Source organism: Chrysochloris asiatica, unplaced genomic scaffold (assembly GCF_000296735.1).
Source record: "Chrysochloris asiatica unplaced genomic scaffold, ChrAsi1.0 scaffold00169, whole genome shotgun sequence".
NCBI classification, from domain to species: domain Eukaryota; kingdom Metazoa; phylum Chordata; class Mammalia; order Afrosoricida; family Chrysochloridae; genus Chrysochloris; species Chrysochloris asiatica.
This window is the reverse complement of record NW_006408687.1, coordinates 4,472,778-4,499,048: the sequence shown is the minus strand read 5'-3', so window position 1 is coordinate 4,499,048 and position 26,271 is coordinate 4,472,778. Positions and strand designations below refer to the sequence as shown.

General features: G+C 40.1%; 1 protein-coding gene across 1 annotated transcript; it reads right to left on the bottom strand.

Annotated features, from left to right (window-relative positions):
* Positions 1-15,518: 15,518 nt before the first annotated feature.
* Positions 15,519-22,848, bottom strand: LOC102826943 (chromosome unknown open reading frame, human C4orf26). Its single transcript, XM_006871601.1, has 3 exons — positions 22,782-22,848; positions 15,719-15,850; positions 15,519-15,574 (listed from the first exon to the last, which is right to left on the bottom strand). Exons 1-3 carry the CDS (start codon positions 22,846-22,848, stop codon positions 15,519-15,521), a joined length of 255 nt encoding a protein of 84 aa, XP_006871663.1.
* Between the last annotated feature and the right edge of the window lie 3,423 nt (positions 22,849-26,271).

Genomic DNA, 26,271 nt, shown 5'->3' with positions numbered 1-26,271 from the left:
GGTATTATTTAATACTTATATTTGCAACCTTAGTTTTACCACCTAAATGTAATTTTCATATGCTCATTCCTCAAGGGTGAAAATTTGTCATGCCAAGGCAACATTTTAGTCTGTAAAGTTCCATTGTCATTATAAATTTTTGGTATGTTTCAAAGAGGTCAGCAAATAAAATATAATTTTAGAAAAATTTATCGTAAGTCCATGTTGAGACATGAGGATCTTCTCTAGTTAGAACCTTGGCAGCACCACTAGGACAAGATGATTTTGCAAATTGGGGTTATAGATAGTTATCCAGAGTAATACGTTTTTTTCACTTAAAGGTTATTTAGACTCTCTTTATAAGATATAATTTATTCACATACTGTTAGGAAATGTTTATGTATGTACTGATGGTGGAAAATGGGATTGCTGTGTGTATTATGTTTTAAAGTTAATAAATATATCTTACTGAGCTTCATTGTTGTTTGTTGGGAAGTACCATCGAGTCAGTTCTGACTCATAGTGACCCTGTATAGGGTTTCCAAGGAACCACTGGTGGCCTTGAACCACTGCACTGACCTTGCGGTCCAGCACATTAATCCACAGCACCACACCTGGACTCCACTGAGCATCATAGATAGTTTTTATTTGGATTTATTAAATTATTGTTGTTGTTAAATGCTGTCAAGTCTTAAGAGACTCTATAAAGAGTTTCTGAGAAGCAGCTGGTGGGCTTGAACTTCCGACCGTGTGGTTTGCAGTTCAGTGCTTATCCTATAGCACCACACCAGGAGTCCATTTATTAAATTAGGAGATTAAAAATAATGTATAAACTACCGTATGTTTAGACAATGCATTTGAAATCATCTGTAAATTCTTCCTTGTGGAAACTTTGGATATAGTTAAATCAGCTGTGTGACAAGTTAAATCAGCTGTGGGGAAGTTAATTGACTCATGATAACCCTATGTGTATTAGGGTAGAACTGTGCTTCAGAGTTTTCCATGGCTGATTTTTCAGAAGTAGATTGCTGGGCCTTTCCTCTGAGGTACCTGTCAGTGGACTTAACACCAGCAACTGAATATCCAGGTGGTACAAATAATTAACATGCATGTCTGCTAACTGAATGGTTGGAGGTTCAAGTTCACCCAGAGAAAGATCATGTGGCATCTCAGGAGAACTGCCTGTGATCTACTTCCAAAAAAATCCACCACTGAAAACTATAATGCACAGTTCTGTTCTGACACATGGGGTCACTGTTGCATCAACTAAACAGCAACAGGTGGTTGGTGGCAAGTTCGTTTTCTCTTATAGCTGGTGACTCAAGCAGCATTGTTGTTGATGTTATGTGCCATGGAGTCGGTTCCGACTCATAGTGACCCTGTACAGGGTTTCTGAGGCTGTAGGGCTTTACAGGAGCAGAAGGACTCATCTTTTTCCCGCGGAACACCTGGTAGTTTTGAACTGCTGACCTTGCGGTTGGCAGCCTGATTCATAACCGCTACGCTACCAGAGCTCCTTCAAGGATGTTGTTGTTAAGTGCTGTAGAGACCCTGTAGAGGGTTTCCGACCCATAGCGACCCTGTAGAGGGTTTCCAAGGAGCAGCTGGTGAGCTTGAACCACCAACCTTACAGTTCAAACGGCTTTGCAGTCTGGCGCATTAAGCCACAGTGACACACCAGCATAGTCAGTCATAAAACATGTTTTGCAAAGGTTATCTGGTAACAGTTGTGACAGATCCAGGCTTAGAATCTTGTTCTCCTGATTCAGAATCCTTTGCTTTATTTATAATATCTGCCTTCCCACTGAAATGGGAACCCAGAGGACGCGATCTCCGACGTGGCTCTCCTATTCCTGGTTCCTTTATTTTAGTAAGGCTGCATCTGAACATGACTGACTTAATTCCTAAGCCCTCCTCTATATAATAACCCCCTGGCAGGGGATTACAGAAACCCAGGGCACTGCTAGAAGGCTGTAAGACTTGTACATTTCATTTGAGTGGATTCCAACTCACAGCAACACTGTATAGAGTTTCCAAAGAGCAGCTGGTGGGTTTGAACTCCCAACCTTATGGTTAGCAGTCCACTGCTTATCCTATGGTGCCACATTGGAACATATGGCTTTTTCTCCATTGTTTTGTGTTAAGCTTTTTGTATTGGAAAAGGGGCCCTAACACTCTTCTATGTAAATGAAAAACTTTCTTTAAAGTATTTTTTCTCTTGATAGCTTCAGACATGCAATGACTTGAAACTATAATTAACATACAGCATATCTGTCTCCTACCATGCCCTCTGAGAAGCAGCTTACCACAAACCCTGATGTCATCACTTGCAAGTAACCTGTCATTTTAGAGCTTTGTGTTTAGAGATGTGCTTGGATAGCTGATGCTGCAAGTCCACTGAAAAGTTTTAAAGAAATAAAAAAGAATCCATCCATAAAAATGTCAGTTTTGTTCATTTTCAGGTTGTTTCCCCACAAAGCATAGCTTTAGTCCTGTTTGACAAATAGGGCCATCCGCTGTAGAAGTGGGGAAAGCTCCTTAATTGTGTTAAGTGTGTTGTCTGCCAAAATGAATTAATATAAGAATGAATCATGGAAAAAAACATTTCAAATCAGTGTGTTTTCTTATCTCTAGACCAAGGTAGAATCCCTATCAATCAGGAGGACAGGTTTTTATGCCAGTTTCCCTTTAGGTAAATCCCACTGCTCCCAGACTTAGAAAGCGTTCTCCATTCACCTTGCTGTGGAACTTTAAACTACCCCTCCCCCCCATAACCACAGTGGTTCGACTGGTTACTTTCCTTCTCAGTCTGTTTTTCCACCCTTTTCTTTGGACCACTACTTGTTTTGTTTATAAATTTGTATACCTGTCTGTCTCCCTCACTGATATATATATATTTTTTTAAGTAGAAAATCCATTTTTTGGACATTGTTGAATTGCTCCTAGATCCTCCAGAAGAGACAGTGTCTGATCCTGAGGGCACACAGGCAAGAACAGTGTCACTCAGTGTCTCTGCCCCAACCAAGTTTTAAGCCTCTCTAAAACTAGGCGCCATATCTTATTTACTTATTTCTGTCCCACGTTGTTTAGCACAGAAAAATTTTTTTAATGCTTTATTGTGAATTATGTGATAGTTTACATAGAAAAACATTAGTTTTACATTCATCCTATCGTATATTGTTTCATTGCCATAGTTACAATCACCTCCATGCATCATCAACCAACCAAGGGGTATATCCTACAAGCCTGCCCTCAGTGATTTTTATATAGCAATAGTTACACATCTACGAGATAGAAATGTTATTCTCATTTCACAGGATTAGGAAGTGTCAGGCATCAAACTCAGTGTCATGCAATGCCATTGAGGCAGGTTCCAACTTATATCGACCCACCTGACTTTGCAGTACATTAATCCACAGCGCCACACCCGGACTCCCTTGAATGTTGTTGGAAATAAATATATAGTCATGATTACTTAAATCTGTAATCAGTTTTGTCTTTTGTTCAGGTAATATTAACTGTGAGCTTAGACTCCTGGAACTGCATTTCTTCCTTGTTCACTTACATTCACTTAACAGAGGATGAGGCGAGTCTTCCCTTGCCATCAAACACAACTTTACTTCACTCTTGTTGTCATCCAGTCAGCCCCAGATTCATGATTACCCTATACACAAAGGAACAAACCAAGGCCCAGTCCTGTGCCACGCCCACAATCAGTAGTGGCTCCAACCCCTGGGACCCATAGGGGTTTCACAGGCTGATTTTGCAAGTATATTCCCAGGCCTTTTTTCCTACTCCATAGTCTAGGAGGTCTTTTGAAACCTGGTCAGCATCATAGCAACATTCAGCCTTCCACAAACAGGTGAGTGGTCTGTGGTATGAAGTTCATTGCCCAGAAATCAAACCCAGATCCCCTGCGTGGAAGGGGAGACTCCTACCACTGAACAATTGGTGCCTTCACGTCACTCTCGTTGGACCAGATTTGGAAACTGCTTACCTCCAAATCAATCACCATAGCCATGGGACTGACTAACCTAGGCCTGTTTTAAATTCCTTTGCCTGAAATAATGTTTTCCTGCCTTTATAACTGCAATCCTGGTGTGGCACTGTAGAATAAGCACTGGGCAGAAAGGTTGATTTGAACCACAAGGTCGATGGTTCAATCTCCCCAGCCGCTCCTTGGAGATGCTGTACAGGGTCACTATGAGTCAGCACTTAGCAACAACACCAACCTGAATTAATGGCCAAAGGAAATGGAATTATGTTGTTTGCCTTAGGCCAATGACAGCCTATCAGTGGAGCAACGTGACTTCTACAAAGTAGGGGAGATGTAGAACAGACATTGAGGAAATACAGATAACCATTGAACAACTGTATGGGCGGGCTTGAACTTCACAGTTCTACTTACACTGGAGCTTTTAAAAATTGACATGTGATGCTAATCATCACCTTGTGGGCAGTTCATCTCTCCAGTAAACTGTATTTTGTAGTAAAAAGGGATGTCTTACAGTTCTTACATATTTTAAATCATGTTTAGTACAATACTGTAAGCCCTGAAAAATACCATAGGACCCATACAAAGTGCCACTAGCGATGCCAGAAGTGCTTCCAAGAAGCAAAGTCATGATGTTACAAGAAAAGGTTGACTTGCTAGCTATGCACCAGCCATTGAGGTCTGCAGCTGCGATCACCAGTCATTTCAAGATAAATGAATCCAGCATAAGAAGCATTGTAAAAAAAGAAAGGAAACGAGTGAAGCCTTTGCCGCAGCTTTGTCGGCAGGCATGAAAACCTTGCACTTTTTGTGAAATACTTTTTTATCTAATACTGAAAATGCAGCTTATATGCATGTGAAGCACACAACACAAAATTTGAGACTTCTGGTCAACAGTAGACTAATAGTAGTCAAGGTTTGAGGGAATCAAAAGTTAGACGTGGATTTTTGACTGTGCAGGAAGTTGGCACCCCTAACCCCCATATTGTTCCAGGGTTAACTATACAATGCTCATGACACATGGACATGTAGAATTGTTAAGAGGTATGCATCATTTAATATTTTGACGGATGCCACCAAATTACCCCTAAAAAATGCGCTACCAGTGTACATTCCCATCAACAGTGTATGAGAAGATCTATTTCTTCACACTCCACCACATTAGATATCATCAGTCATTTTCATTTTGATCCATATGATGGTGGAAATATGCTTGTTTTAGTTTGCATGCTCCTGATTACAACTCAGGTTGTACATTATTTCATGTCTTTTTTCCCCCCCTTTCATATATTTAATTCCTTCTGTGAAAAAAGGATATTTTTTGTTCACTGCCATTGAGTCAGCTCTGCCTTATGGTCAGCTTATGTATAACAGAACAAAGCATTCAGGTCTGCACTGTTTTCATGATCACGGGTATGTCTGAGTCCATTTTGTGTAGTCCATTTCAGCCTAGGGAATTCATCTTCTAGCACCATATTGGACAGCATTCTGTTGTGCACCAAAAGATTTTCACTGGCTGATTTTCAGAAGTAGAACACCAGGCCTAGTTTCCTATTTTTTCTTACTCTGGAAGGTCTGTTGAAACCTGCTGCTGTTTGAAATACCAGTGGCATAGCTTCTAACATTAGAGCAATACACAAGCCACTGTAGTCTAACAAACTGAAAGACAAGTGGTGGCAAAGGACATTGGAAGTCTTAAAAAACAAAAGATAAAGTAGATTTTTAGCTTGAATATTGGGGACTCTTCTTTGCAGATGTTTTTCCTTAACTACACCTGAAAAGAGTGTCAAATAGCAGTTTGGCTCAAAATACATTGTGAATAAAAAATTATTTTGTACATGAAAATTCAAGTCATCCACAGAATGGATAAATTATATTTGGGTTCTTGAGTTAAGTGGACAGGTCACAATTCTTCTGCTTGAATCTTGGGAGAAGAATTCCTTCTTCCTCCTAGGGTCGATGGATGAAAGAGAAAACAGTTGTCCTTTGATGTTGTTGTTGTTAGGTGCCATTGAGTAGGTACCAACTCATAGCGACAGGGATAATTTGGGGGAGAATGAAAGTTCTGAGTACAAAATCTTTTCACCATGTTACAAAATCACTTATCTACAGTCCTCATATCTTTTTAAATGCACTGGTCAACAATTTATTAGGTGGGAGGTTTAAACCAATTTGGTGCCAAATTCTTGGTTTCTGGGATTCCAGCCACATTCTGCTTTTATCATTTTAGGAAATGGTTGTGAAGGGGAAAATAATTTGCGTGGGTTTTTAGTCTTACCAATTTAATAGTGTCTTGCTTTTTCTAAAAGCCAGTGTCTAGAACTTCACTCAGACATTTAACTAACACTTTTCTCTATTACTCCAGTTGTTGTAATTGTTAAGTGCCTTAGAGTTGGACTCACAGTGACCCTGTATAGGGTTTCCGAGGAACAGCTGGTGAGTTTGAATCGCTGATTTTATCATTCAAACTGACCTTGTGGTCCAGTGCATTATCCCACAGTGCTGCACCAGGACTCCCTATGACTCCAGAGTGCTTGCTTAATATTAAATTCTGAACTTAGATACTTGTGCCTCAAAAGACTGGGATTCATTTTGGAAAGACTAGTGATTCTGAATATCCCTGGAACACAAAACACAGCTGCAACTCTTGGACCTTCAGTGTCTGTCCTCATATTGCAAGACATAGGTAGGCATCATCGGAGATCGTATGACCAGCAGTATTCTGTACTTTAGTAGTCCTAGTAATACAGTAGGTAAGCGCTCAGTTGTTAACCAAAGGGTGGGCATTTTGAATCCACCAGCCACTGCACAGGAGAAAGCTGTGGCATTCTGCTTTCGTAAAGATCACAGATTTGGAAACCCTGTGGGGCAGTACTGTTCTGCCTACAGAGCCACTATGAGCTGGAATTCACTTTATGGCACATAAAAACATTCTTTACTGCTTCCTTGCTTTCTATTTTTCTATGGGAAAAAGAGGTTTATGAAACAGAAAAATCACCACCTTTATACGAAAAAGAAAGAGACCCTGATTAGCAAAGCCGTATTGAAAGAAAAACAAAGTAGGAGGCGTCATGCTTTCCTGATCTTAAAGCATATGTACGATGTAGCCACAGTAATCAAAATAGCACAGGACTGGTCCATGACAAAACATAGACCAATGGAGCAGAGTAAATAAACAGAGTATCTCTTTCTTGCAGATCCTAAAACAATTGTCTATGAAAGTACATCTGCATTTATTGAGCAGCAAATGCTAATTAGTAAAGCACAAGGTAAACCATATGGTGGTAGAGGTGGTAGTTGTGTGCCATCGAGTCCATTCCAACTCAGAGTGACCCTATGTAGGGTTTCCAAGACTGTAAATCTTTATGGGAGCAGAAAGCCTCATCATTATCCCGAGAAGTGACCTGTAGATTCGAACTGTTGACCTCACAGTTAGCAGCCCTGCTCATAATCCACTATACTACCAGGGCTCCTTAAAGCATAAGGGAGCTTCTAAAAGTTTGAGGGGAAAATGGACTTAAAAGATAATGGAATTTTTCCACAACTGTATTTAAAAATTCTGCATACTATCTTCTTTGCAGTCAAGGTCAAATGTTCCAACATAATATACATTCTTCTGTGGACACAGACTGTTGTTGAAGGCTTTCGTGTACTTACAGGACTCAGAATAGTCCCTTACACATCAAATGTCCCTTCTGTCCACTCAGCATCTATTTGCTTTCACAGGTCTATAGGGAACTGATAGTGATGTGATAATAACTATGAGAAACTTCTAGAAATTTAAAGAAGGTCTCTCATGGAAAAGAAAGATAGAGGCAGTGTAAATTTGGTAATGAATTTAATACATTAAAAAAAAATAAATTTCTAAAAATGTGCACATCATATTTATTCTATATGATTTACCAGAACTTTTAACTCATATTCTATTTTTATCAATTTTATTACAGTAACATACACTCATTTGAATTATACATATAACCATCACCACAATCAAGCAGTAGCACATTCCCATCATGGAGTCGTTCCTTGGGACCCTATGCCTCCATTCTCAGATCTCCTTTATCATGATATATTAGTTGACTTTTCTAAACGGAATCATACAGCATGTACTATTTTATTTATACTTCCTTCCCTTAAAATATTGCTCCTGAGATTCATCCCAAGTTCTTGCATCCATCAATAGCTTCTTCCTTTTGTTTTTCCTTTTCATATTACCCTTTGAATCTTAGTTTGTTAGTTAAGTAGTATTCCATTGTACATATCTATTTTACAACTGACTTAACCACTCATCTGTTTTTGAATATTTGGTTCATTTGTATTTATCAATTGTTTAGAACAAAGACTTTATGAACATCTGTGTACAATTTCATTGTGTGGACATTAACTTTATTTTCTTCCCAGTAAATCCTAGGAGAATTATTGGGATAAATGATAACGATTTATGTAAAAAGAAACAGATTTCCTATGATTGTCTCATTTTACCCCTTCTCTGACAATATACAATTTTGCAGTTATTTCATATCCTAGCACCACTTGATAATGTCAGTCATTCTAATATTAGCATTTTAAGTGCATGTATATTGGTATTTCTTTATTGCTTTCATTAAAAATCTTGATAACAATAACAAAAATATTTTTATGTGCTTAAAAAAAATAAGACTAGGACATTCAGGAGGAGGCAAAATGGGATTGATTCCAATGTGCAAGTTTATATTCTTGTTGTGTGTCATCGAGTTTACTGTGACTCACAGTGACCCTGTAGGACAGAGTAGAACTGTCCCATAACATTTCCTAGGCAAAAATCTATATGGAGCAGATTACTATATGGAGCCACTAGGTAGGTTCGAACCACCAACCTTTCGATTCACAACCGAGCACTTAACCACTGTGCCACCATAGCTCTCTGTTCAGTTGTGATGGTGGTAGTGGTATGCAATGTAACCCATACCAAAGGCTGTGGTTTTTGATCTTCATCAGTAAGTATTTTAAGTTCTCTTCACTTTCAGCAAGCAAGATTATATCATCTGCATATCACAGGTTGTTAATGAGTCTTCCTCCAATTCTGATGCCATGTTCTTCTTCACATAATCCAGGTTCTCTAATTATTTGCTCAGCAAACAGATTGAATAAGTATGCTCAGCATAAGATTGAATAAAGAATACAACCTTGGCACACACCTTTTCTGATTTTAAACCATTTCCCTTGTTCTGTTTGAATGACTGCCTTTTAGTCTATGTACTTATGAGCACAATTAAGTGATCTGGAATACTCATTCTCTGTAATGTCCATAGTTTTTCATGATCCACATGATCAACAACCTTTGTGTAGTCAGCAAAGCACAGATAAACATCTTTCTGGTATTCTCTACTTTCAGCCAAGATCCATCTAGCGTTAGCAATGACATCCCTCATTCCATGTCCTTGTCTGAATAAGGCTTGAACCTCTGTCAGTTTCTTGTAAATGTACTGCTGCAGCCATTTAAAAATTATTCATAGCAAAATTTTACTAGCATGTGATATTAATGATATTGCCCAACAATTTTTGCATTCCATTGGGTCACTTCTCTTTGGAATGGTAACAAATATGGATCTTTTCCAATCAGTTGGCCAGGTAGCTGTCTTCCAAATTTTTTGGCATAGATGAGTGAGTGTCTCAATGCTGCATAAGTTTGTTGAAAGATTTCAATTTATATTCCATCAATTCCCTGAGCCTTGTTCTTTGTCAGTGCCTTCAGGGCTCCTTTGGACTTATTCCTTCAGTATCACTGGATCTTGATCATGTGCTACCTTTTGAAATGGTTGAGCATCAACCATTATTTCTTTTTGGTACAGTGACTCTATGTATTCCTTCCATTACCATCTGGTGAGGTCCATGTGTATAGTTCTCTTTTATGTTGTGTTAAAAAAGGTATTTACAATGAAGAAATCATTGGTCTTACAAAATTTTGTAATGCAATATCCAGCGCTTCTATCATCAAGGCCATGTTTTTCAATGAGTGGTCCTTCCTCTTTGTTTCCAGCTTTTGTATTCCAATCTTCAGTAATTATCAATACATCTTGATTGCATGTTTGATCAATTTCAGACTGAAGAAGTTGGTCGATTTCTTCAGATCCTTCATCACAGGCTTTAATGGTTGTTGCATAAATTGGAATAATAGTTGTATTAACTGGTTTCCATTGTAGGCGTATGATTATTCTCCTATCACAGATAAGGTTGTACTTCAAGATAGATCTTAAGATGTCCTTTTTGATTATGAATGCAACACTATTCCTCTTCAATTTGTCATTTCTGTCACAGTAAACCATGTGATTGTCAGATTCAAAACAGCCAGTGTCAGTACATTTCAGCTCACTGATGCCTAGGATATCGATCTTTATGTATTCCATTTCATTTTTGGGCATTTTCCAATTTTCCTAGATTCATGTTTATAGCTGTTTCTCCTTATTTTGAATTTTGCCCCATCAGCAAATGAAGGTCCTGAAAGCTTTATTCCATTTGAGTCATCATGATCAACTCTACTTTGAGTCATATTTTGAGTACTTTCCAATCTGTGGGACTCATCTTCCAGCACTGTATCTGACAGTATTCTGGTGCTATTTGTCATGTTTCAGTTTTCAGTATTCTGGCTCTGATAATGTTCTACTGATATTCATGTGACTAAATATTCAGGAGCAGTCAATCTCTTCTTCTTAGTCTGTCTTTCTGGAAGCTCAGCTGAAACCTGTCCACCATTAGTGACCCTGCTGGTTTTTTAAATACGGGTAACATGCCCCCATAGCAACACTCAAGCCACCACAGTACAATAAATTGGCAGATGAGCGGCAGGATTTACACTAGACTGCTGCTAACCAAAATGTTTGTGGTTCCGGAGCATCTGAAGGTGTTTCAAAAGAACGATCTGTTACAATCCCGGAGCGGAGGACCCTGGGACCATCAAGGGAGATGAGTGGGAATGGAGTGTGGGACCCTCCCCAGAGAAGTGGCGATGCTGGAGATGGAGGCAGAGATGATGACATGGAGAGATGGAACAGCTGAAGATACTAGACTCATGGAGGGAGCGGTCATGTGTACTGATGGCCGGGGGCCAGGGTGTGCCTATTGGCTGTTTGAATGATTGTATATTCCTGAGTGTTTTGGTGCACATCCAAAAAAAAAGCAAACAAACATCAGAGGAAACAGAAGTAAATATTGTTGAATGATGAAACATGCATGGGATTGTAATCACTGCAATGAAACAAACTGATGTTCCCCATGTAAACTATCACTCAATTCACAATAAAATCTTTAAAAAGAAAGAAAGATCTGGTCATCTATTTCTGAAAACTCCATGTCTGAAAATCTTATGGAGCACAGTTCTACTCTGACATATGTGGGGTTGCCATGAGTTGGAATTGACTCCAGGGCAATCAATGGTGATGGTGGTGAAAGTAATTAGGTAGGACGCCATGTGGCTAGCTGGGAAGAGCATTTAAGACAGAGGTAACAGCAAAGGCACAGAATTTGGCTACAGAAGTGTGATTGGTGTGAGAAACAGTGAGGAGGCCAATGTGTCTCAAGGGGAGTGAGAGAGTGTGAAATGAGGTCATTGAGAGGAGTGGTGTGAATAGCATGGGAGGCCAGGTCATGTATATGTCTGTATCAAGAAGCTTCAGATGAAACCATTTGTTTGTGATGTCTCTTCTACGTTGTTGTTGTTGTTAGGTGCCATTGAGTCGGTGCTGACTCATAGCAACCCTGTATACAACAGAATGAAACACTGCCCAGTCCTGGGCCAACCTCATAATTGTTGCCACGCTTGAGCCCATTGATGGTGCCATATTGCCAATCCATCTCACTGGGGGTCTTCCTCTTTTTTTCTGACCTTCCACCTTACCAAACTTGAGATCCTTCTCCAACAATATGTCCGAGGTATGAGAGATGAAGTTTGGCCATCCTGACCTCCAAGGATCACTCTGGCTGCACTTCTTCCAAGTCGTTAATTTGCTACTGACCAGTTTACACCTGCCATAAATTTCCACCGCCCTTTGTCTATCAGTTTGTTGTACTGTGGTGGCTTGCGTGTTGCTGTGATACTGAAAGCTATGCCACTGGTGCTATAAATACCAGCAGGGTCACCCATGGTGGACAGGTTTCAGTGGAGCTTTCAGACAAAGACAGACTAGGAAGAAGGAGAGGCTGGACCACATCTGAATGTTTAGTCACTGAAAACCTTACGAATCACAGAAATACATTGACATGTATAGTGCCAAAGATAAGACTGGGCAAGAGCTGCCTCCTGAAAGTAGAATTGACAATAATGATGTGGATGGAGTTAAGCTTTCAGGACCTTTACTTGCTGATGAGGCACAACTCAAAATGAGAAGAAACAGCTGCAAATATCCATTTAAAATCAGAATATGAAATGTATGAAGTATGGATCTAGGAAAATTGGAAGTTGTCAAAAATAAAATGGTCACCGAATGGAATGCAGAAACCATTGAACAACATCATTGATATCACATATGTCTTAGGCTGGGTTTTCTAGTGAAGCAAAACCAGTGAAACGTACATATGTGTGTGGAGAAGTTTATTATCAAGGAAATAGCTTACAATTGCAGAGTCCCAGGTCTCCAGCTGAAGAAAGCATCCCTTTAATTGATTGGCTGCTCATAGCCATACATCATAGAGCTATCTATACCATGGGAATAATGGAGTCCTGGTGTGGTGTTGTAGACTAGTGCCCTGGACTGCAATGTCATTGTGAACTGCATGGTTGGTGGTTCAAGCTCACCACCGACTCCTTGGAAACCCTATGAATCAGAATTGACTTGATGGCACTTAACAACAACCACCATGGGAATAAGCAAATTTCAACTCTGAAACCTCTGGAAATCCTGGCCTAGTCAAGCTGACACAGAATCCTACTTAATACAACATGCAGTAAAATTTTGCTGAAGATAGTTTAGAAATGTTTGTAACAGTACATCAACAAGGGAACTGCCAGAAACTCAAGCCAGATTCAGAAGAGGACATGGAAATGGGGGTATCATTGCTGATGTCACATGGATCTTGGCAGAAAGAAGAGAATAGCAGAATGACATTTACTTGTGCTTTATTGATTATGTGAAGGCATTGGACTATGTGAGTCATAACAAACTATGAGTAACATAGGGGAGAATGGGTAATACAGAATACTTAATTGTGCTCATGAAGAAACTGTACATAGACCAAGCGGTCTTTAGAGAAACAGGATACTGAATAATTTAAAATAAGGGAAGTTGTGCACTGGGTTGTATCCTCTTACCATACTTATTCAATTTCTTAGCTGAGCTGATAATCTGAGAAGCTGGATTATATGAAGAAAAATGTGGCATCAGGATTAGAGAAAGTCATTAAAAACCTGCGATATACAGATGATACAACCTAGCTTACTGAAAGAGAAGAGGACAAATACTTACTGATGAAGATCAAAGACTTGTAGAAGAATACCATGCTTATTAAAATCAAAGACTTGTAGAAGAACACCATGCTTATTAAAGTCATTATTGTTAAGTGCTGTAGAGTCAGCTCTGACTCAGCGACCCCGTATAGGGTTTCTGAGGAGCGGCTGGTAAGTTTGAACTGCCAGCGTTGTGGTTCAAACCCACCTTGCGGTGGAGTGCTTATCCGATTGTGCCACACCAGGACTCTTGCTAAGGTAGGGTCAGTGATAAATAGACTCTCAGTGAGATGGATTAATACAGTAACTGCAACAATGGGTTAAGACACAGAAATGATTATAAGGATTGGACAGGACTGGTCAGTGTTTCACTGTTGTACGTAGGGTTGCTATGAGTTGGAACCTACCTAACAGCATCTAACAACAGCATGAAGTGAGTAAATAAATTTGTCTTTTTTTTTTTTTTTTTCTCTTTTAATCTAGCAAGGAAGAACAGAATGAAGATTTTATTTTATTCTCTCCTTTTCATAGGCACCTATTCCTACGTCTCATGTCTCTATTGCCGCCCCCCCCCCTTTTTTTTATTGGTGATCCATAATGCAGAGTCATGCATGGTATGGCACTGTAGGATAATGCACTGGACTGCAAGGTGGATTTGAATTGCAAACCCACCAGCCATTCCTAGGAAACCCTATAGTCACAGGTAACTACGAGTCAGAACTGACTCAAAGACACTTAACAACAACAGTAACAATAATGCAGAGAAGAATTGCAGTCCACTGGGTTTCCGATGGAGTGATCTTATAGAACAAGGTAGATTGCCAGGGTTTTCTTCCTCAGAGCTGCTAAATGTATTCAAACCATCAATCTTTTGATTAATTGTTGTTGTTCAAGTCAGTTCCGGCTCACAGCACCCCTGTATAGGTTTCCAAGGAGTGATCGGCAGGTTTGAACTGCTAACCTTGTGGTTAGCAGCCAGTGCTTATCCTACAGTGCCACACCAGGACTCTATATATAACTTTACTTAGTATCTATATGACAGCAATAGGAGACAGTGAGAAACCCATGAAACTAATTTGTACTGCTGTTGTTGTTCCAACTCATAGTGCCCCTGTATAGGTTTTCTGAGGAGCAGCTGTGGGTTTGAACTAATGACCTTGTGGTTCATGGTCCAGTGCTGAACCTATAGCTCCACACCAGGAGTCTATGTATTAGTTAACATTAAAATAAATTTAGATATTACAATTAGAGCCAAAGTTGTTTGGGTTAGATAGTTTACTTTGTAGGAGTCTTTGGGTGGCATAAAGTGTCGGTCTAGTAACTGAAAGTTGATAGTTCAAACTCAACCAGAGGCAATTTGGAAGTAATGCCTGTTAATCTGCTTCTGATGACCCCAGTCTTGAAAACCCTATGGAGCAGTATACTGTGAACTGTAACTGACTTGATGGCAATTAACAACAATTCAGTCTATAGCTTCTTTGAATTATTACCTACAGCCAGACTCACCACAATTTTACTTAGTGTAGTTTTTATTGTTAACTTTCACTTTGTAAATGCATCTTGTTCTGTAAATTTTCCAAAGAGTAGAAAAGCATGTTATTAGTGTCCTTGTTTGATTTATATCGATCTTTACTTAAATGTTCTTCACTCCAGTTTAGAAGGAAAGATTGATAACTCTGGCATCTCAATATGATTTGTAATTATTAGAGTCATCTATTTAAAGATTTTATTTACATAAATATCCTGAAATCACAAAAAGTTGGAGATAAGAACAATATAGTCACTGTCGCTATGATACAGAACATGAATAAACCAGTATCTTCACTGCTGACAATGAGAAAAATTTAGTCAGTGGATTTTATGATACTTAATCTTCAAATACGGAGTCCTGGTGTGGTGCTATGGATTAATGCGCTGGACTGCAAAGTCATTTGAATCACAAGATCTGCGGCTCAAGCTCACCAGTCACTCCTTGGAAACCCTATACAGGGTCACTATGGGTTGGAACCGAATTGATGGCACTTAACAACCAGTAGTTTTAGTTTGGAAAGAGATAACAGAAATCCTTTACTATTTTTTCCTGTGGCATTGGTTTCTATTGCTTCAGTTCGGGACTTCTTTTTTCTTTTAGTTTTCCTCGGATGATGAACTTCCTCTCTGGAGATATCTTCTGGGGAAATATTGATAATGAGAAGTGTGGCGACCAAGTGGCCAAACAACTGGCCGTTTCTGGAAACGGTGTTTGCACTTTGGAAGGAGGAAATGTCTGTGTGGGAACCTGAAGTGGATTCTGGGCTTCCTCTGTGGAAAAAAGTGGAAAGGACACTTGGGTGTCCTTGGGATGGGCTGAATGTTTGTCACCAGATTCCTTGTGATAGGAGGAGGGGTAAGTGTAAAGATCTGGCAGTCAGTAGAATCCCCATTGTTTTGTGAGCCTCCACGGGGTGTGACTTCTTGCCCTGTAGGGAGGAAAATGCAGGTTAGAAACTAGATCTCACTGGTGTGGGATAAAGCCCTGGACAACAAGGCTGGTTTAAGCCACAAGGTTGGTGGTTCAAACTCATCAGCCACTCCTTGGAAACCCTATACAGGGTCACATTAAGTCAGAACTGACTTGGTGGCACTTAACAACAGCAACAACAACAGAATCAGAAGGATGATACTTTAGGATTGTTGTTGTTGTTGTTAAGTGATGTGGAGTTGGTTCTGGGTCACAGTGACCCTGTATAGGGTTCCTGAAACTTTTAAAATCTTTCCAGGAGCAGAAAGTCTCATGTTTTTCCCTAACAGTGGCTGGTGGGCTCAAACTGCTAACCTTGTGGTTCGAAGTCCAGTGTTATTCTATGGAGTCACCGCACTTGTCTTAGGATGTTGGTTGTTGCTGTTAAGTGCTGTGGAGTTGGTTCTGACCTTGTGTAGGATTTCTGAAGGGTGGCTGGTGGGTTTGAACTGCTGACTTGGCAGTTAGCAGTCCAGTGCTTATCCTACAGCGTTGTACCAGACACACATTTTGACCCAGCAATTCTACTCCAGGGAATTTATTGGAGGATGTGATGTCATAACTTATTTAATATCTCTTCTAGTCATTATTTGTACCTCTCACCAAAGAACATTTTGCCCTGCTGGGTCTGGGTAAGAGAAGGTGGGAGAAGATGCTGATAGGAGGACATGATTCAGCTGTGGATGTTAACAGAGCTAATAGTAATTGTAAAAAATTGGAACTCTACCATGAATCGGCTCAGAAACAGGAGGGGAGATTGCACTACCATCAAAGAAGAAGAGTCATGAGTGGAGTGTATCCTTTAGATCCTGTGCATTTAACCTCCTTGACCCGGGACAGAAATCCCTGACACCAGAGAATGGCAGAGGAGCAGAACCAAAGAACCAGAGGACAAGCCAGAGTAGTGGGCCTCCCAGCCCATGAGGCAGGTCAAGTTGAGTGACTTAGAGCAGGAGGCTTGTTTGCAGAGTGGGCTGCCTCCACATATGTAACTGAAGTGCTAGGTTTGCTGCCACCGCTTGTGTGCCTAACAATATTAAGGTTTTCTGACCCACAGAGCTAGAGCCGAGTGCCTTCAGGCTGAGACTTACCATAGAGTGAAGTGTCCTGTAGGCATTTATCAGCCGTCCTAAAAGAGTTTGGTAGTGTTCTAAACTGGAAACTGTAGAGGCTGAGTTGGAAACCCATCACATCTTGCAAAGTTAAGGCTATCCATCTGAGTAGGTTCACGCCATTCATTGTCTCTACTTTTGGCTGAATTGATTGTTGTTGTTGCTGCTTAGGTGTTGACAAGTTAGTTCCAACTCATAGTAACCTTATGCACAACAGAATGAAACTTTGCCCTATCCTATGCCATCCTCACAGTTGTTAGACCTAAGGCCAGTGCTCCTACCATGATGTCAATCCATCTCCTTGGGGATCTTTCTCTTTTTTGATGACTCTCCACTTTACTACATATCGTGCCCTTCTCCAAGGACTGGTCCCTCCTGATAACGTGTCTGAAGTATGAGACATGAAGTCTCATCATCCTGGCTTCCAAGGAGCATTCTGACTGTACTTCTTCCAACACAAAGTTGTTCATTCTTCTGGCAGTCCATGGTACTTTCAATATTCTTTTCCAACACTATAATTCAAATGCAGCAATTCTTCTACAGTCTTCCTTATTCATTGACCATCTTTCACATGCATATGAGGTATATATGGAAAATACCATGGCTTGGGTAAAGTACACCTTAGTCCTTAAAGTCCTTAAACTGACATCTTTGCTGTTGAACGATTTGTAGAAGTCTTGTGAACAGATTTGCCTGATGCAATACGTCATTTGGTTTCTTGACTGCTGCTTTCATGAGTGTTGATAGTGGATCCAAGCAAAATGAAGTCTTTGACAACTTCAATGTTTTCTCCATTTAACATGATATTATTTATTGCTCCAGTGGTGAAGATTTTGTTTTCTTTACATTGAGGTGCAACCCCTATTGAAGGCTGAATTAATACTTTTCAGGACGTAGTGGTTACGAATCGGGCTGCAAACCTTAAGGTCAGCGGTTCGAAACTACCAGCCACTCGGTGGGAGAAAGATGAGGCTTTCTACTCCCGTAAGGATTTACACCCTCGGAAACCCTGTACAGGGTCGCTATGGGTCGGAACCGACTCGACGGCACTTAACAACAACAACAACAAGGAGACCTGGTATGATGCTGTGGGTTAATACATTGGACTGCAAAGTCGTTTGAACTGCAAGGTTGGTGGTTCAAGCTCACCAGCTACTCCTCGGAAACCCTATACAGGGTTTGGAAACCAACTTGACAGCACTTAACAACAATAACAACAAGTTCTTTTGCTTATCCTTGCTCTGTTCTATTCTCATACTATTTCCTTGTAAAGCTTCATTACCCTCTTGGATGCACCTTCAAAATCCTTACATCCTTCCAAATAGATTACCTAACTTTTTATTTCAGAGAGAAATATGATGTGCTTCATCTTGAATTTCTTTGTTTCCTATTCTCTCTTTCCAAAAAGAAGTCTACAAATATAGACTCCATTTTTTCCCCCACACCTAGTTAATTCATTGGAATTTGATTCTGCCTCTTCCTCTTTTCCACAAAGTTACTTTAGCAAAAATCACCAATGGCTCTGTGTTGTAAAAAGCTGGTTCCAGTTGTCTAGTGCATCCTTTCCAACCCACTTTGCCTGACTAACTCCTATTCAGCTTCCAGGTCTCATTTCTTCAGGACAGTCTTCCCTGATGCTTCCTATCCCCTGATGCTGGGTAGGGCCTCTTGCAATTTGCTTCTGTAGCACATTTGTAATCCATTTTCATTTTCTCATCAGCCATATACCTACTATTCAGTAGATACATTCTTGCTCATGGAAATGTCCTTTGTCGTCTCATTCTCAGCACAATGCCTACACTCTTATGTAGTACCTACAGTAGAATTGAATTGACTAAGGGAAATCTCAGTTTCTATAATTGCAAAAGCTACTATGTTCCTCCCTTTTTGGGATAATGCCATTATTAATAAGCAACTATTTCCCAATATGAAACATACCAAAGGCACAGAGATAGAGCTCTAATGGAAGCTTAGTAAAACAAAAGTAGGTCAACTATTTAAAGGCAGATTTAAAACATTTTGAGAGACAGAAGAGCATAATCTTTAAAAGCATAAACTCTAGAGTCAGGTTGTCTGAGCTCTGCCATTTAATAACTGTGTGACCATAGACAGGCTGTTGTTGCTGTTAAGTGCCATGGAGTCGGTTTCTACTTATAGCGACCCTGTATAAAGTTTCCAAGGCTTTACATCTTTTGTGGGAGCAGAGGTCCTCATCCTTCTCCTGTAGAATGGCTGTTGAACTGAAATGGCTGATCTTGTGTTTCACAGTCCATTCACAAGCTACTATTTCATAGTTTCTGTTTGTGACTAATACATAAGTGAAGTCCTGGTGTGGCGCTGCGGGTTCATGCTCTGGACTGCAAGGTCAGTTTGAATCACAAGGTTGGCAATTCAAGCTCACCAGCCACCCCTCAGAAACTCTATACAGGGTCACTATCAGTCGGAACTGACTCGATGGCACTTAACAACAACAAGATATTAAAAGTGCTTAGAATGTTGCCCAACACATTGTACACATTTATTAGGAGTTAGTTATTGCTATTATCAATCTTTAATATTATCAAACAATTCCAGTAGCATAAACTTTATTTTTTAACACCCATATTTTATAGTGAAATCTGTGCACTAAAGATAAGACTACAGGGTGGTGGTGGGCTGTTGACTGAGTTCCAATTCATAGCGACCCTGTATAGTGTTTCTGAGACTGAATCTTTCTCCCTTGGAGCGGCTGGTGGATTCAAACTGCTGACCTTGTGGTTAGCAGCCTAAGGTATAACCCACTATGCTATTAGGGCCTCTGGCTGAAAGGGTCCAGATGTTATTAAAATAGAGCTTCCATGAGAACTGGGATTGTTGATGGTTGGTCACTACGATGTCCCTAGTAGCTGGACTAACTAGTTGCCATCATGTTACTTCCGACTCATGGCACCCCCATTTGTGTCAGAGTAGAACTGTGCTCCATAGATTTTTCAGTGACTATGGTCTTTTGGAAGCTGATCTTTAGGCTTTCTCCTGAGGTGCCTTTGGGTAGATTTGAACCACCAGCCTTTGGGTTAGTAACTGAGTGCCTAATTGTTTGTGCTACCTAGGGATTCCTGTAACTAGAGCAGTCCCTGCTATTTAGTGTTGCTTTGTAAATATTTGATGAATTAAATGAATGGTAAGGAGATATTGAATGTTCTCTGTGTATATTTTTGTAGAGCTCAGAGAGAATTTAATTCTAGCTCCAGAAGATTTGCAATAATAATTCACATTGAAATTTATAGTATAATAAAAAGTCAAACCAAACTATTGCTTAGGATTTGGATATCAATTTTAAATGGGTTTATTATAGTCTAGACATGAAATTCATATTATACCAACAACTAGTACTTAAAAAAAAAAAAGGTGATGATGAGAAAATCTTTTTTTATAATGATCTGTACTCTGTGGTTATTTGGGCAGACAATAGCTGGTTTGTAGTGAACGGTACTGATTTTAAAAGAAGCAAGCTTTATACTTGATAATATAAATAAGCACTTCTTCCTTTTCATGGCACACAGTCATTGCAAATTTCTCATGTGCTTTCACAGGTGCACTAGAAAGAAATTTAAGTCCTATGATTAATTGACTCACATTAATTGCAGCATCATTAGCTTTGTAGACTCCCAGAACGACTGGATAGATTTGGTCACATCTCTGATTTTACAAATGAGGAATTTGGAACCCAGACAGCATTGCAGAAGAGCTTTTCCATTCTGTGCTATAAGGGAAGCCATTTCATCAACATCACTGTGATAGCGTCAGGTACCCAGGCAAATGTGATGCCTGCTTTCTGGAGTAGGAAACATGCAGCACACGTATGAATCTAATACAGAGCTGCATACAATAAATGCTATGGGTAATGTACAAATTGCTCTAAGAATTCAAAAGTGCCCAATACAGAGATTGCAATTTTAAAATGACGTGTCTTGACACGGGCTTGTGAAGGCAATCTTATAGTAGCATTTAAATGCCGTGATTGAAGCAAAATTGCAATAAACTGAGATGAAAGCAGGAGGTGGGCGGGGCTGCCAGCAGCAGCTGCTGCCATGGAAGAAAGAAGAATAGGGTGAGTTTGGAGATCCACCAATGTTTGGCAGACCCAGGAATATGAGCAAGTGAGCGATGAATTAGAACTCCGGCTGCTGGGTTAGAGTGACGCCATTTTGGAAGGACTTCGAGGCCAATGTGAGAGGTGGAGGAGGGAGTAAACCAAATTTACAAAGCAAACCCCATGTTTCAATGAGTGTTTCTTTATATGGGAGTAAAAGAAACCTCTAAGCTCATCATAAGGAGCCTTGGTCACACAAATGGTTAAGTGTTGGCTGCTAACACAAAGGTTGGCAGTTCAAACCCACCAAACTGCTCAATGGGAGAAAAGACTTGATTACAGTAAAAAAAAATACCCATGATAGGGCGGTGCTACTCCGGCATATATGAGTTGAAATCCACTGCCAGCACCCAACAATCTCATTATAATGGGTAAACTATTATTTACAAAGCTTTTTGAAGAGTTGGTCTCTTCTGGGGAAGAAGGTAGCTAGTTCTACTTTATGGTGCACTTTTAGATGGCTGTGTTAGCAGGTGATAATTGAGGTTGTTATGGTTAAATGCTGTCAAGTCAGTTCCAACTCATAGTGACCCTGTATAGGGCTTCCAAGGAGCAGCTGGTGGGTTTGAATTGCTGACCTTGGGTTCACAGTCCAGTGCTGATCCTAAGTGTCACACCAGAAGCCCGATGATTGTGGAGCAGGTATTATTTATGATCTGTGATTTTCAGAGCTGATGCAGGGGTTGAATAAAATGATCTCTGGTTGTCTCATGAACGATTCTGATGCCTCTACCTCTCTATTCTGATGTGCGCTTTCTGGAATCTTGTTTTGGGATGAATAGGATCTAGATGAACCCTTGCAAAGCTCCCAGAGGTGTGCAAGAGGAGGGACGAGCTCAGACTCCAAGATTTCTGCTCCTTGAATGGCATTTAATTTTGGAATGAATTTTATAGTAGAAAAGCTAGATAGGATCAGGCCCCCCCAAGATTTCTCTTCATTTTTGGTCTTTTCCTTTATCACCCACTACCTTTCCCTTCCTTACTTTGCTTTAACTTTTCCCAGTGGTTTGCAAACCAACTCTAAGACTCAGGCCATTGGGAGATTTTGTAGTGGGGAAAAAGGAAAGAGAAGAAGAACTGTGGCAAATTACAACTCTTAAAGAGAATCCTAATATAATCCTAAATATAATATAATCCTAAATACAGAAATCAAAACCTGTGTTCATCATCTTAATAGTGATATGAAGACACAGCTGACCAGATGCAATTAGAGCAGTGAACCAGCAGAGCCCACATATTTGCCTTGTCACTATTACTATGTGCTGGGAAGATATAAGAGTTGAACACTGTTATTATTCAAGATAGAAATCATTATCTGTGTATGGATAAACATTAGTATTTGTTTTAAAATAAATTTGAAGGTTTTTTTTCACCCCCATGCATGATACTTACTTGGTCCTCATGGCCCCCACTTTAATGAATATTGTGACTTCACATATGAGAAGAATGATGTCTACAGTCATGGAGCTAGAGCTGAGACTGCAACCAAAGTCTTCAGATGATAAAACTCAGCCTCTTCCTCTTTACTCAGCAGGCTGAAGGCAGTTGATGGAAATAGACCTAATTTATAGGACTGTCTAATCATGGAGCTGCATTCCCATGACTTATTAATTGGTAGACACACATGAATAAAAGAAACCCCTTACCTTCTGACCCAGTTACCACCAAACAGCAGACAAGGAACCAACAGGAAAAGCAGAGTCTGCCAGCCATGGCGTCTACCCCAGCAGTCACTGGGCTGAACTCAATGCAGCTTTAAAAGGGGGGCGGTGAGTCACCCACAACCTGATTCAGGTAATTTGCATCTGCACAGTGGACCACAGAGATCAGGGCATGTGGTGTGCGGGTAAAGAATCAGCCAGGAAATACCAGACCATATTTATCAACCAATGATAGCCAAATATAATACCTCCTTTTGGACAACTACGCTCTGGATTCAAATCCTGTGAATTCTTTCAAGTTGTCTCCCAAGTGAATGCCTTTTCTTGTGTGTTGAGGTCTCCACCTACAAGAGAAAGAATCTGTTCAGGAAATAAATCAGTGCTGCTTCTCTCTGTGTCGTTTGCTGTTAGATGCTGTCAAGTTGGCTCTGGCTCAAGGTAAACTTAGATACAACAGAACCAGCCCAGATCATCTCACCAAACATGATAAATCTTCCAGTGATTGATTCCTGGATGCCTCCTAATGATGTATCTAAAGGAAGTCAGATGGACACTGTTCTGTTGTGACCCAATAAAGTTTTCAGTGGCTAAATTTTGGAAGTACCTTGCCAAGTCTTTCTTCTTAGTCTATGGTACTCTGGAAGCTTCATTGAACCTGTCCTTATTGGCATTTGAAACACCAGTGGCAGAGCTTCCAGCATCAAACAAATTTTTAAAACCAACAACAAATGAATGTGTTTGTATGTGTGGGGAGGGTATTATCCAGAGACTTCCGGACTCATGTGGTTTGAAGGGTTGTTCTTAGGTCTCCTGTCAGAGGTTAGGCTTGCTCTGTTTTTGTCCAGAAGGCCAGAGCAGCTGAGCCAGAAAATGGTCATCTCTAGTAGCCATGGTGGTCACTATCTAATCCAGGGATGGGAAACCTTTTCTTCTGCCAAAATTTATAACATCATTTGCGGGCCATATACAATTATCAACTTAAAAAGTAGCCTGCTATATGAGTCGGTTCCGGCTCCACGGCACATAACAACAACAACAACAACATATTTGGTCAAATGGAGCTCTGGTAGCGTAGTGGTTACAAGTTGGGCAGCTAACCTCAAGGTCAGCAGTTCAAAATTATTAGCAGTTCCGTGGGAGAAAAAGGAAGCTTTCTGTTTCCATAAAGATTTACAGCCTTGGAAACCCTGTGTGGGGTCGCTATGAATCGGAACCTACTCCAATGCACACCACCACCACCACCACCGTATTTGGTCAAACATTAATTAACTCACCTCTAATATGATGGCCGGAACTGCGGTTGCATTGACAGACCAAATGATTTCGTGGGCCTTATGTGGCCCACAGGCTGGACATTCCCCATCCCTGGTCTAAACAAATAACTTGGGAGAGTAACTTAGTGCACTTCCCTTCTAGAATTCCTTCTGGTTCACCAAATATTGCATATTGTTGTTTTTAAGTGCTGGCAAGTTGGTTCTGACTCATAGCAACCCTGTGTAGGATTTCCAAGGAGCAGTTGGTAGGTTTGGACTGCCAACCTTGCAGTTAGTATTCAAGTGTTTATTCTATATCATCACATCAGGATGGACATAGCATATCTTATCTTCTGTCTGGCTAGTTGCTGGATGAATGCGAGAGGTGGTCGACAGTGATTAAGATCATGGTTCTTGGATTTAGAGAAAACTGGGCTTTAATCTTGGTTCATTTTCTGACTAGCTGGGTGAGTCTCTGAGACTTACTGAAATCTCTGGTGCCACATCTGTAAAATGGGCTTGTAGCACTTCCCTCAGAGGGTTGTTGAGATGAATAATAATAAAACCATAACAACAACAACAAAACCTCCCAAACAACAACACTGCCAGCAAATCAATTCTGAGTCCTAGTCTTGAGACTAATAGATCAAGATATTGGCATCAAGGTCCAATCACTGCCTGGTCTGTGAAAAAGCATGGTTGTGGTTTCTAATAAATTATAATAAACCTAATTCATAATCTGTTTTTTTAAGGAGCTTGTGTTTGTCAAATTATCTAGCCACTCAGAAGGTGTTCACTTTGCATGGAATATTTTCCTGGGTATCGCAGAAAGAATACACTGAAAGCAGCCCTTGGTTTTGAAGGGCTAGCAATCTAATGAGGAGATTCTGAAAACTGAGAATCAAAATGAATAAGAATTTGTCATCGACTGAATTGAACTGTGTTCTCCCAAAATATGTGCTGTAAATCCTGATATCTATACTTGTGGACTTGATGGCACTTTACAACAACAACATCCCCCTCCTCCCCACCCAGTGGTTATAATCCCATTTGGGAATGTGTTTTCTTTGTTATGTTGATGACACACTATTAGAGTAGGGTATGTCTTAAGTCAATTTCTTTTGAGATATAAAAGAGATTAAACAAGGAAGTAAGCGAGCAGAGATGAGGGGAGAGAGATGCCACACGAGATGAGGAACTTCCTCCACAGCCAACAGACACAGAAAGCTTTCTTCTAGAGTTGGCATTCTGAATTCGGACTTCTGGCTTCCTAAATTGTGAGAAAACAAATGTCTGCTTGTTAAAAACACCTATGTGTGGTATTTTTATTATAGCATTTATATTAAATAACTAAGACAGAATGCAAACACTTAAAAGCTAGAATTTGGTAAACCCCACAGGTTTTCTGTTAATCCTAGGCAAAATTCTAGAATGAATGATTAAACAGTGTGTCAGCAGTTTGAAAAGGAAGCCAGGAGCACACAGAATAAGCTTGCTGAAAATGAAAAGCTACACTGGTGAAAGAAGGCTCAGGAAAATTGTACCAAGGAATTTCTTTTTTTCTATCATGATAATGTACCTAGAGCATTTCAATGGGAAATCTATCCCAGCCACATTACAGATCTGATTTTGCCCCTTCAGATTTCTTTTGGTTCCCCTAACTCAAAGAACATTTCAAAGGAACAGGATTTGAGTCCCTTGAGGATGCCAAAACTGCCATTTCGGTGTGGTGTAAATCAAAGTGTGCACAATTCTTCTGGGAAGGATTGTTGTTGTTAAGTGCTATCGAGTTAGTTCAACTCATAATGACTCTGTTCAACTCATAGCGACTTTGTAGAGGGTTTCTGAGGAGCAGCTAGTTTGAACTGCTGACCTTGTGGTTCACAGTCCAGAGCTGATCCTACAGCACCACAGCAGGAATTCCTGGGATGGATTAGAGAGAAGAGAATACTGCCTTCAGAAGTGTATAGACCTAGATGGAGGATGTGTCAAGAAACAATAGCTTCACTATTTGGAAAATTTTGTTTAATAAAGGTTTCTGTGATTTAGCAGCAATACTTTTTGACTTATCTTTGTATTTGTCCATTTGCGACAACTTATTTCACTTAGCATGTCTTCCAGCTCCATCTATTTTATGCCATGTATCAAGATTTTGTTTCCTCTACTGATTGAGTAGTAGTCCATTTTATGTTGTGCCACATTTTCTTAATACATTCATCTAG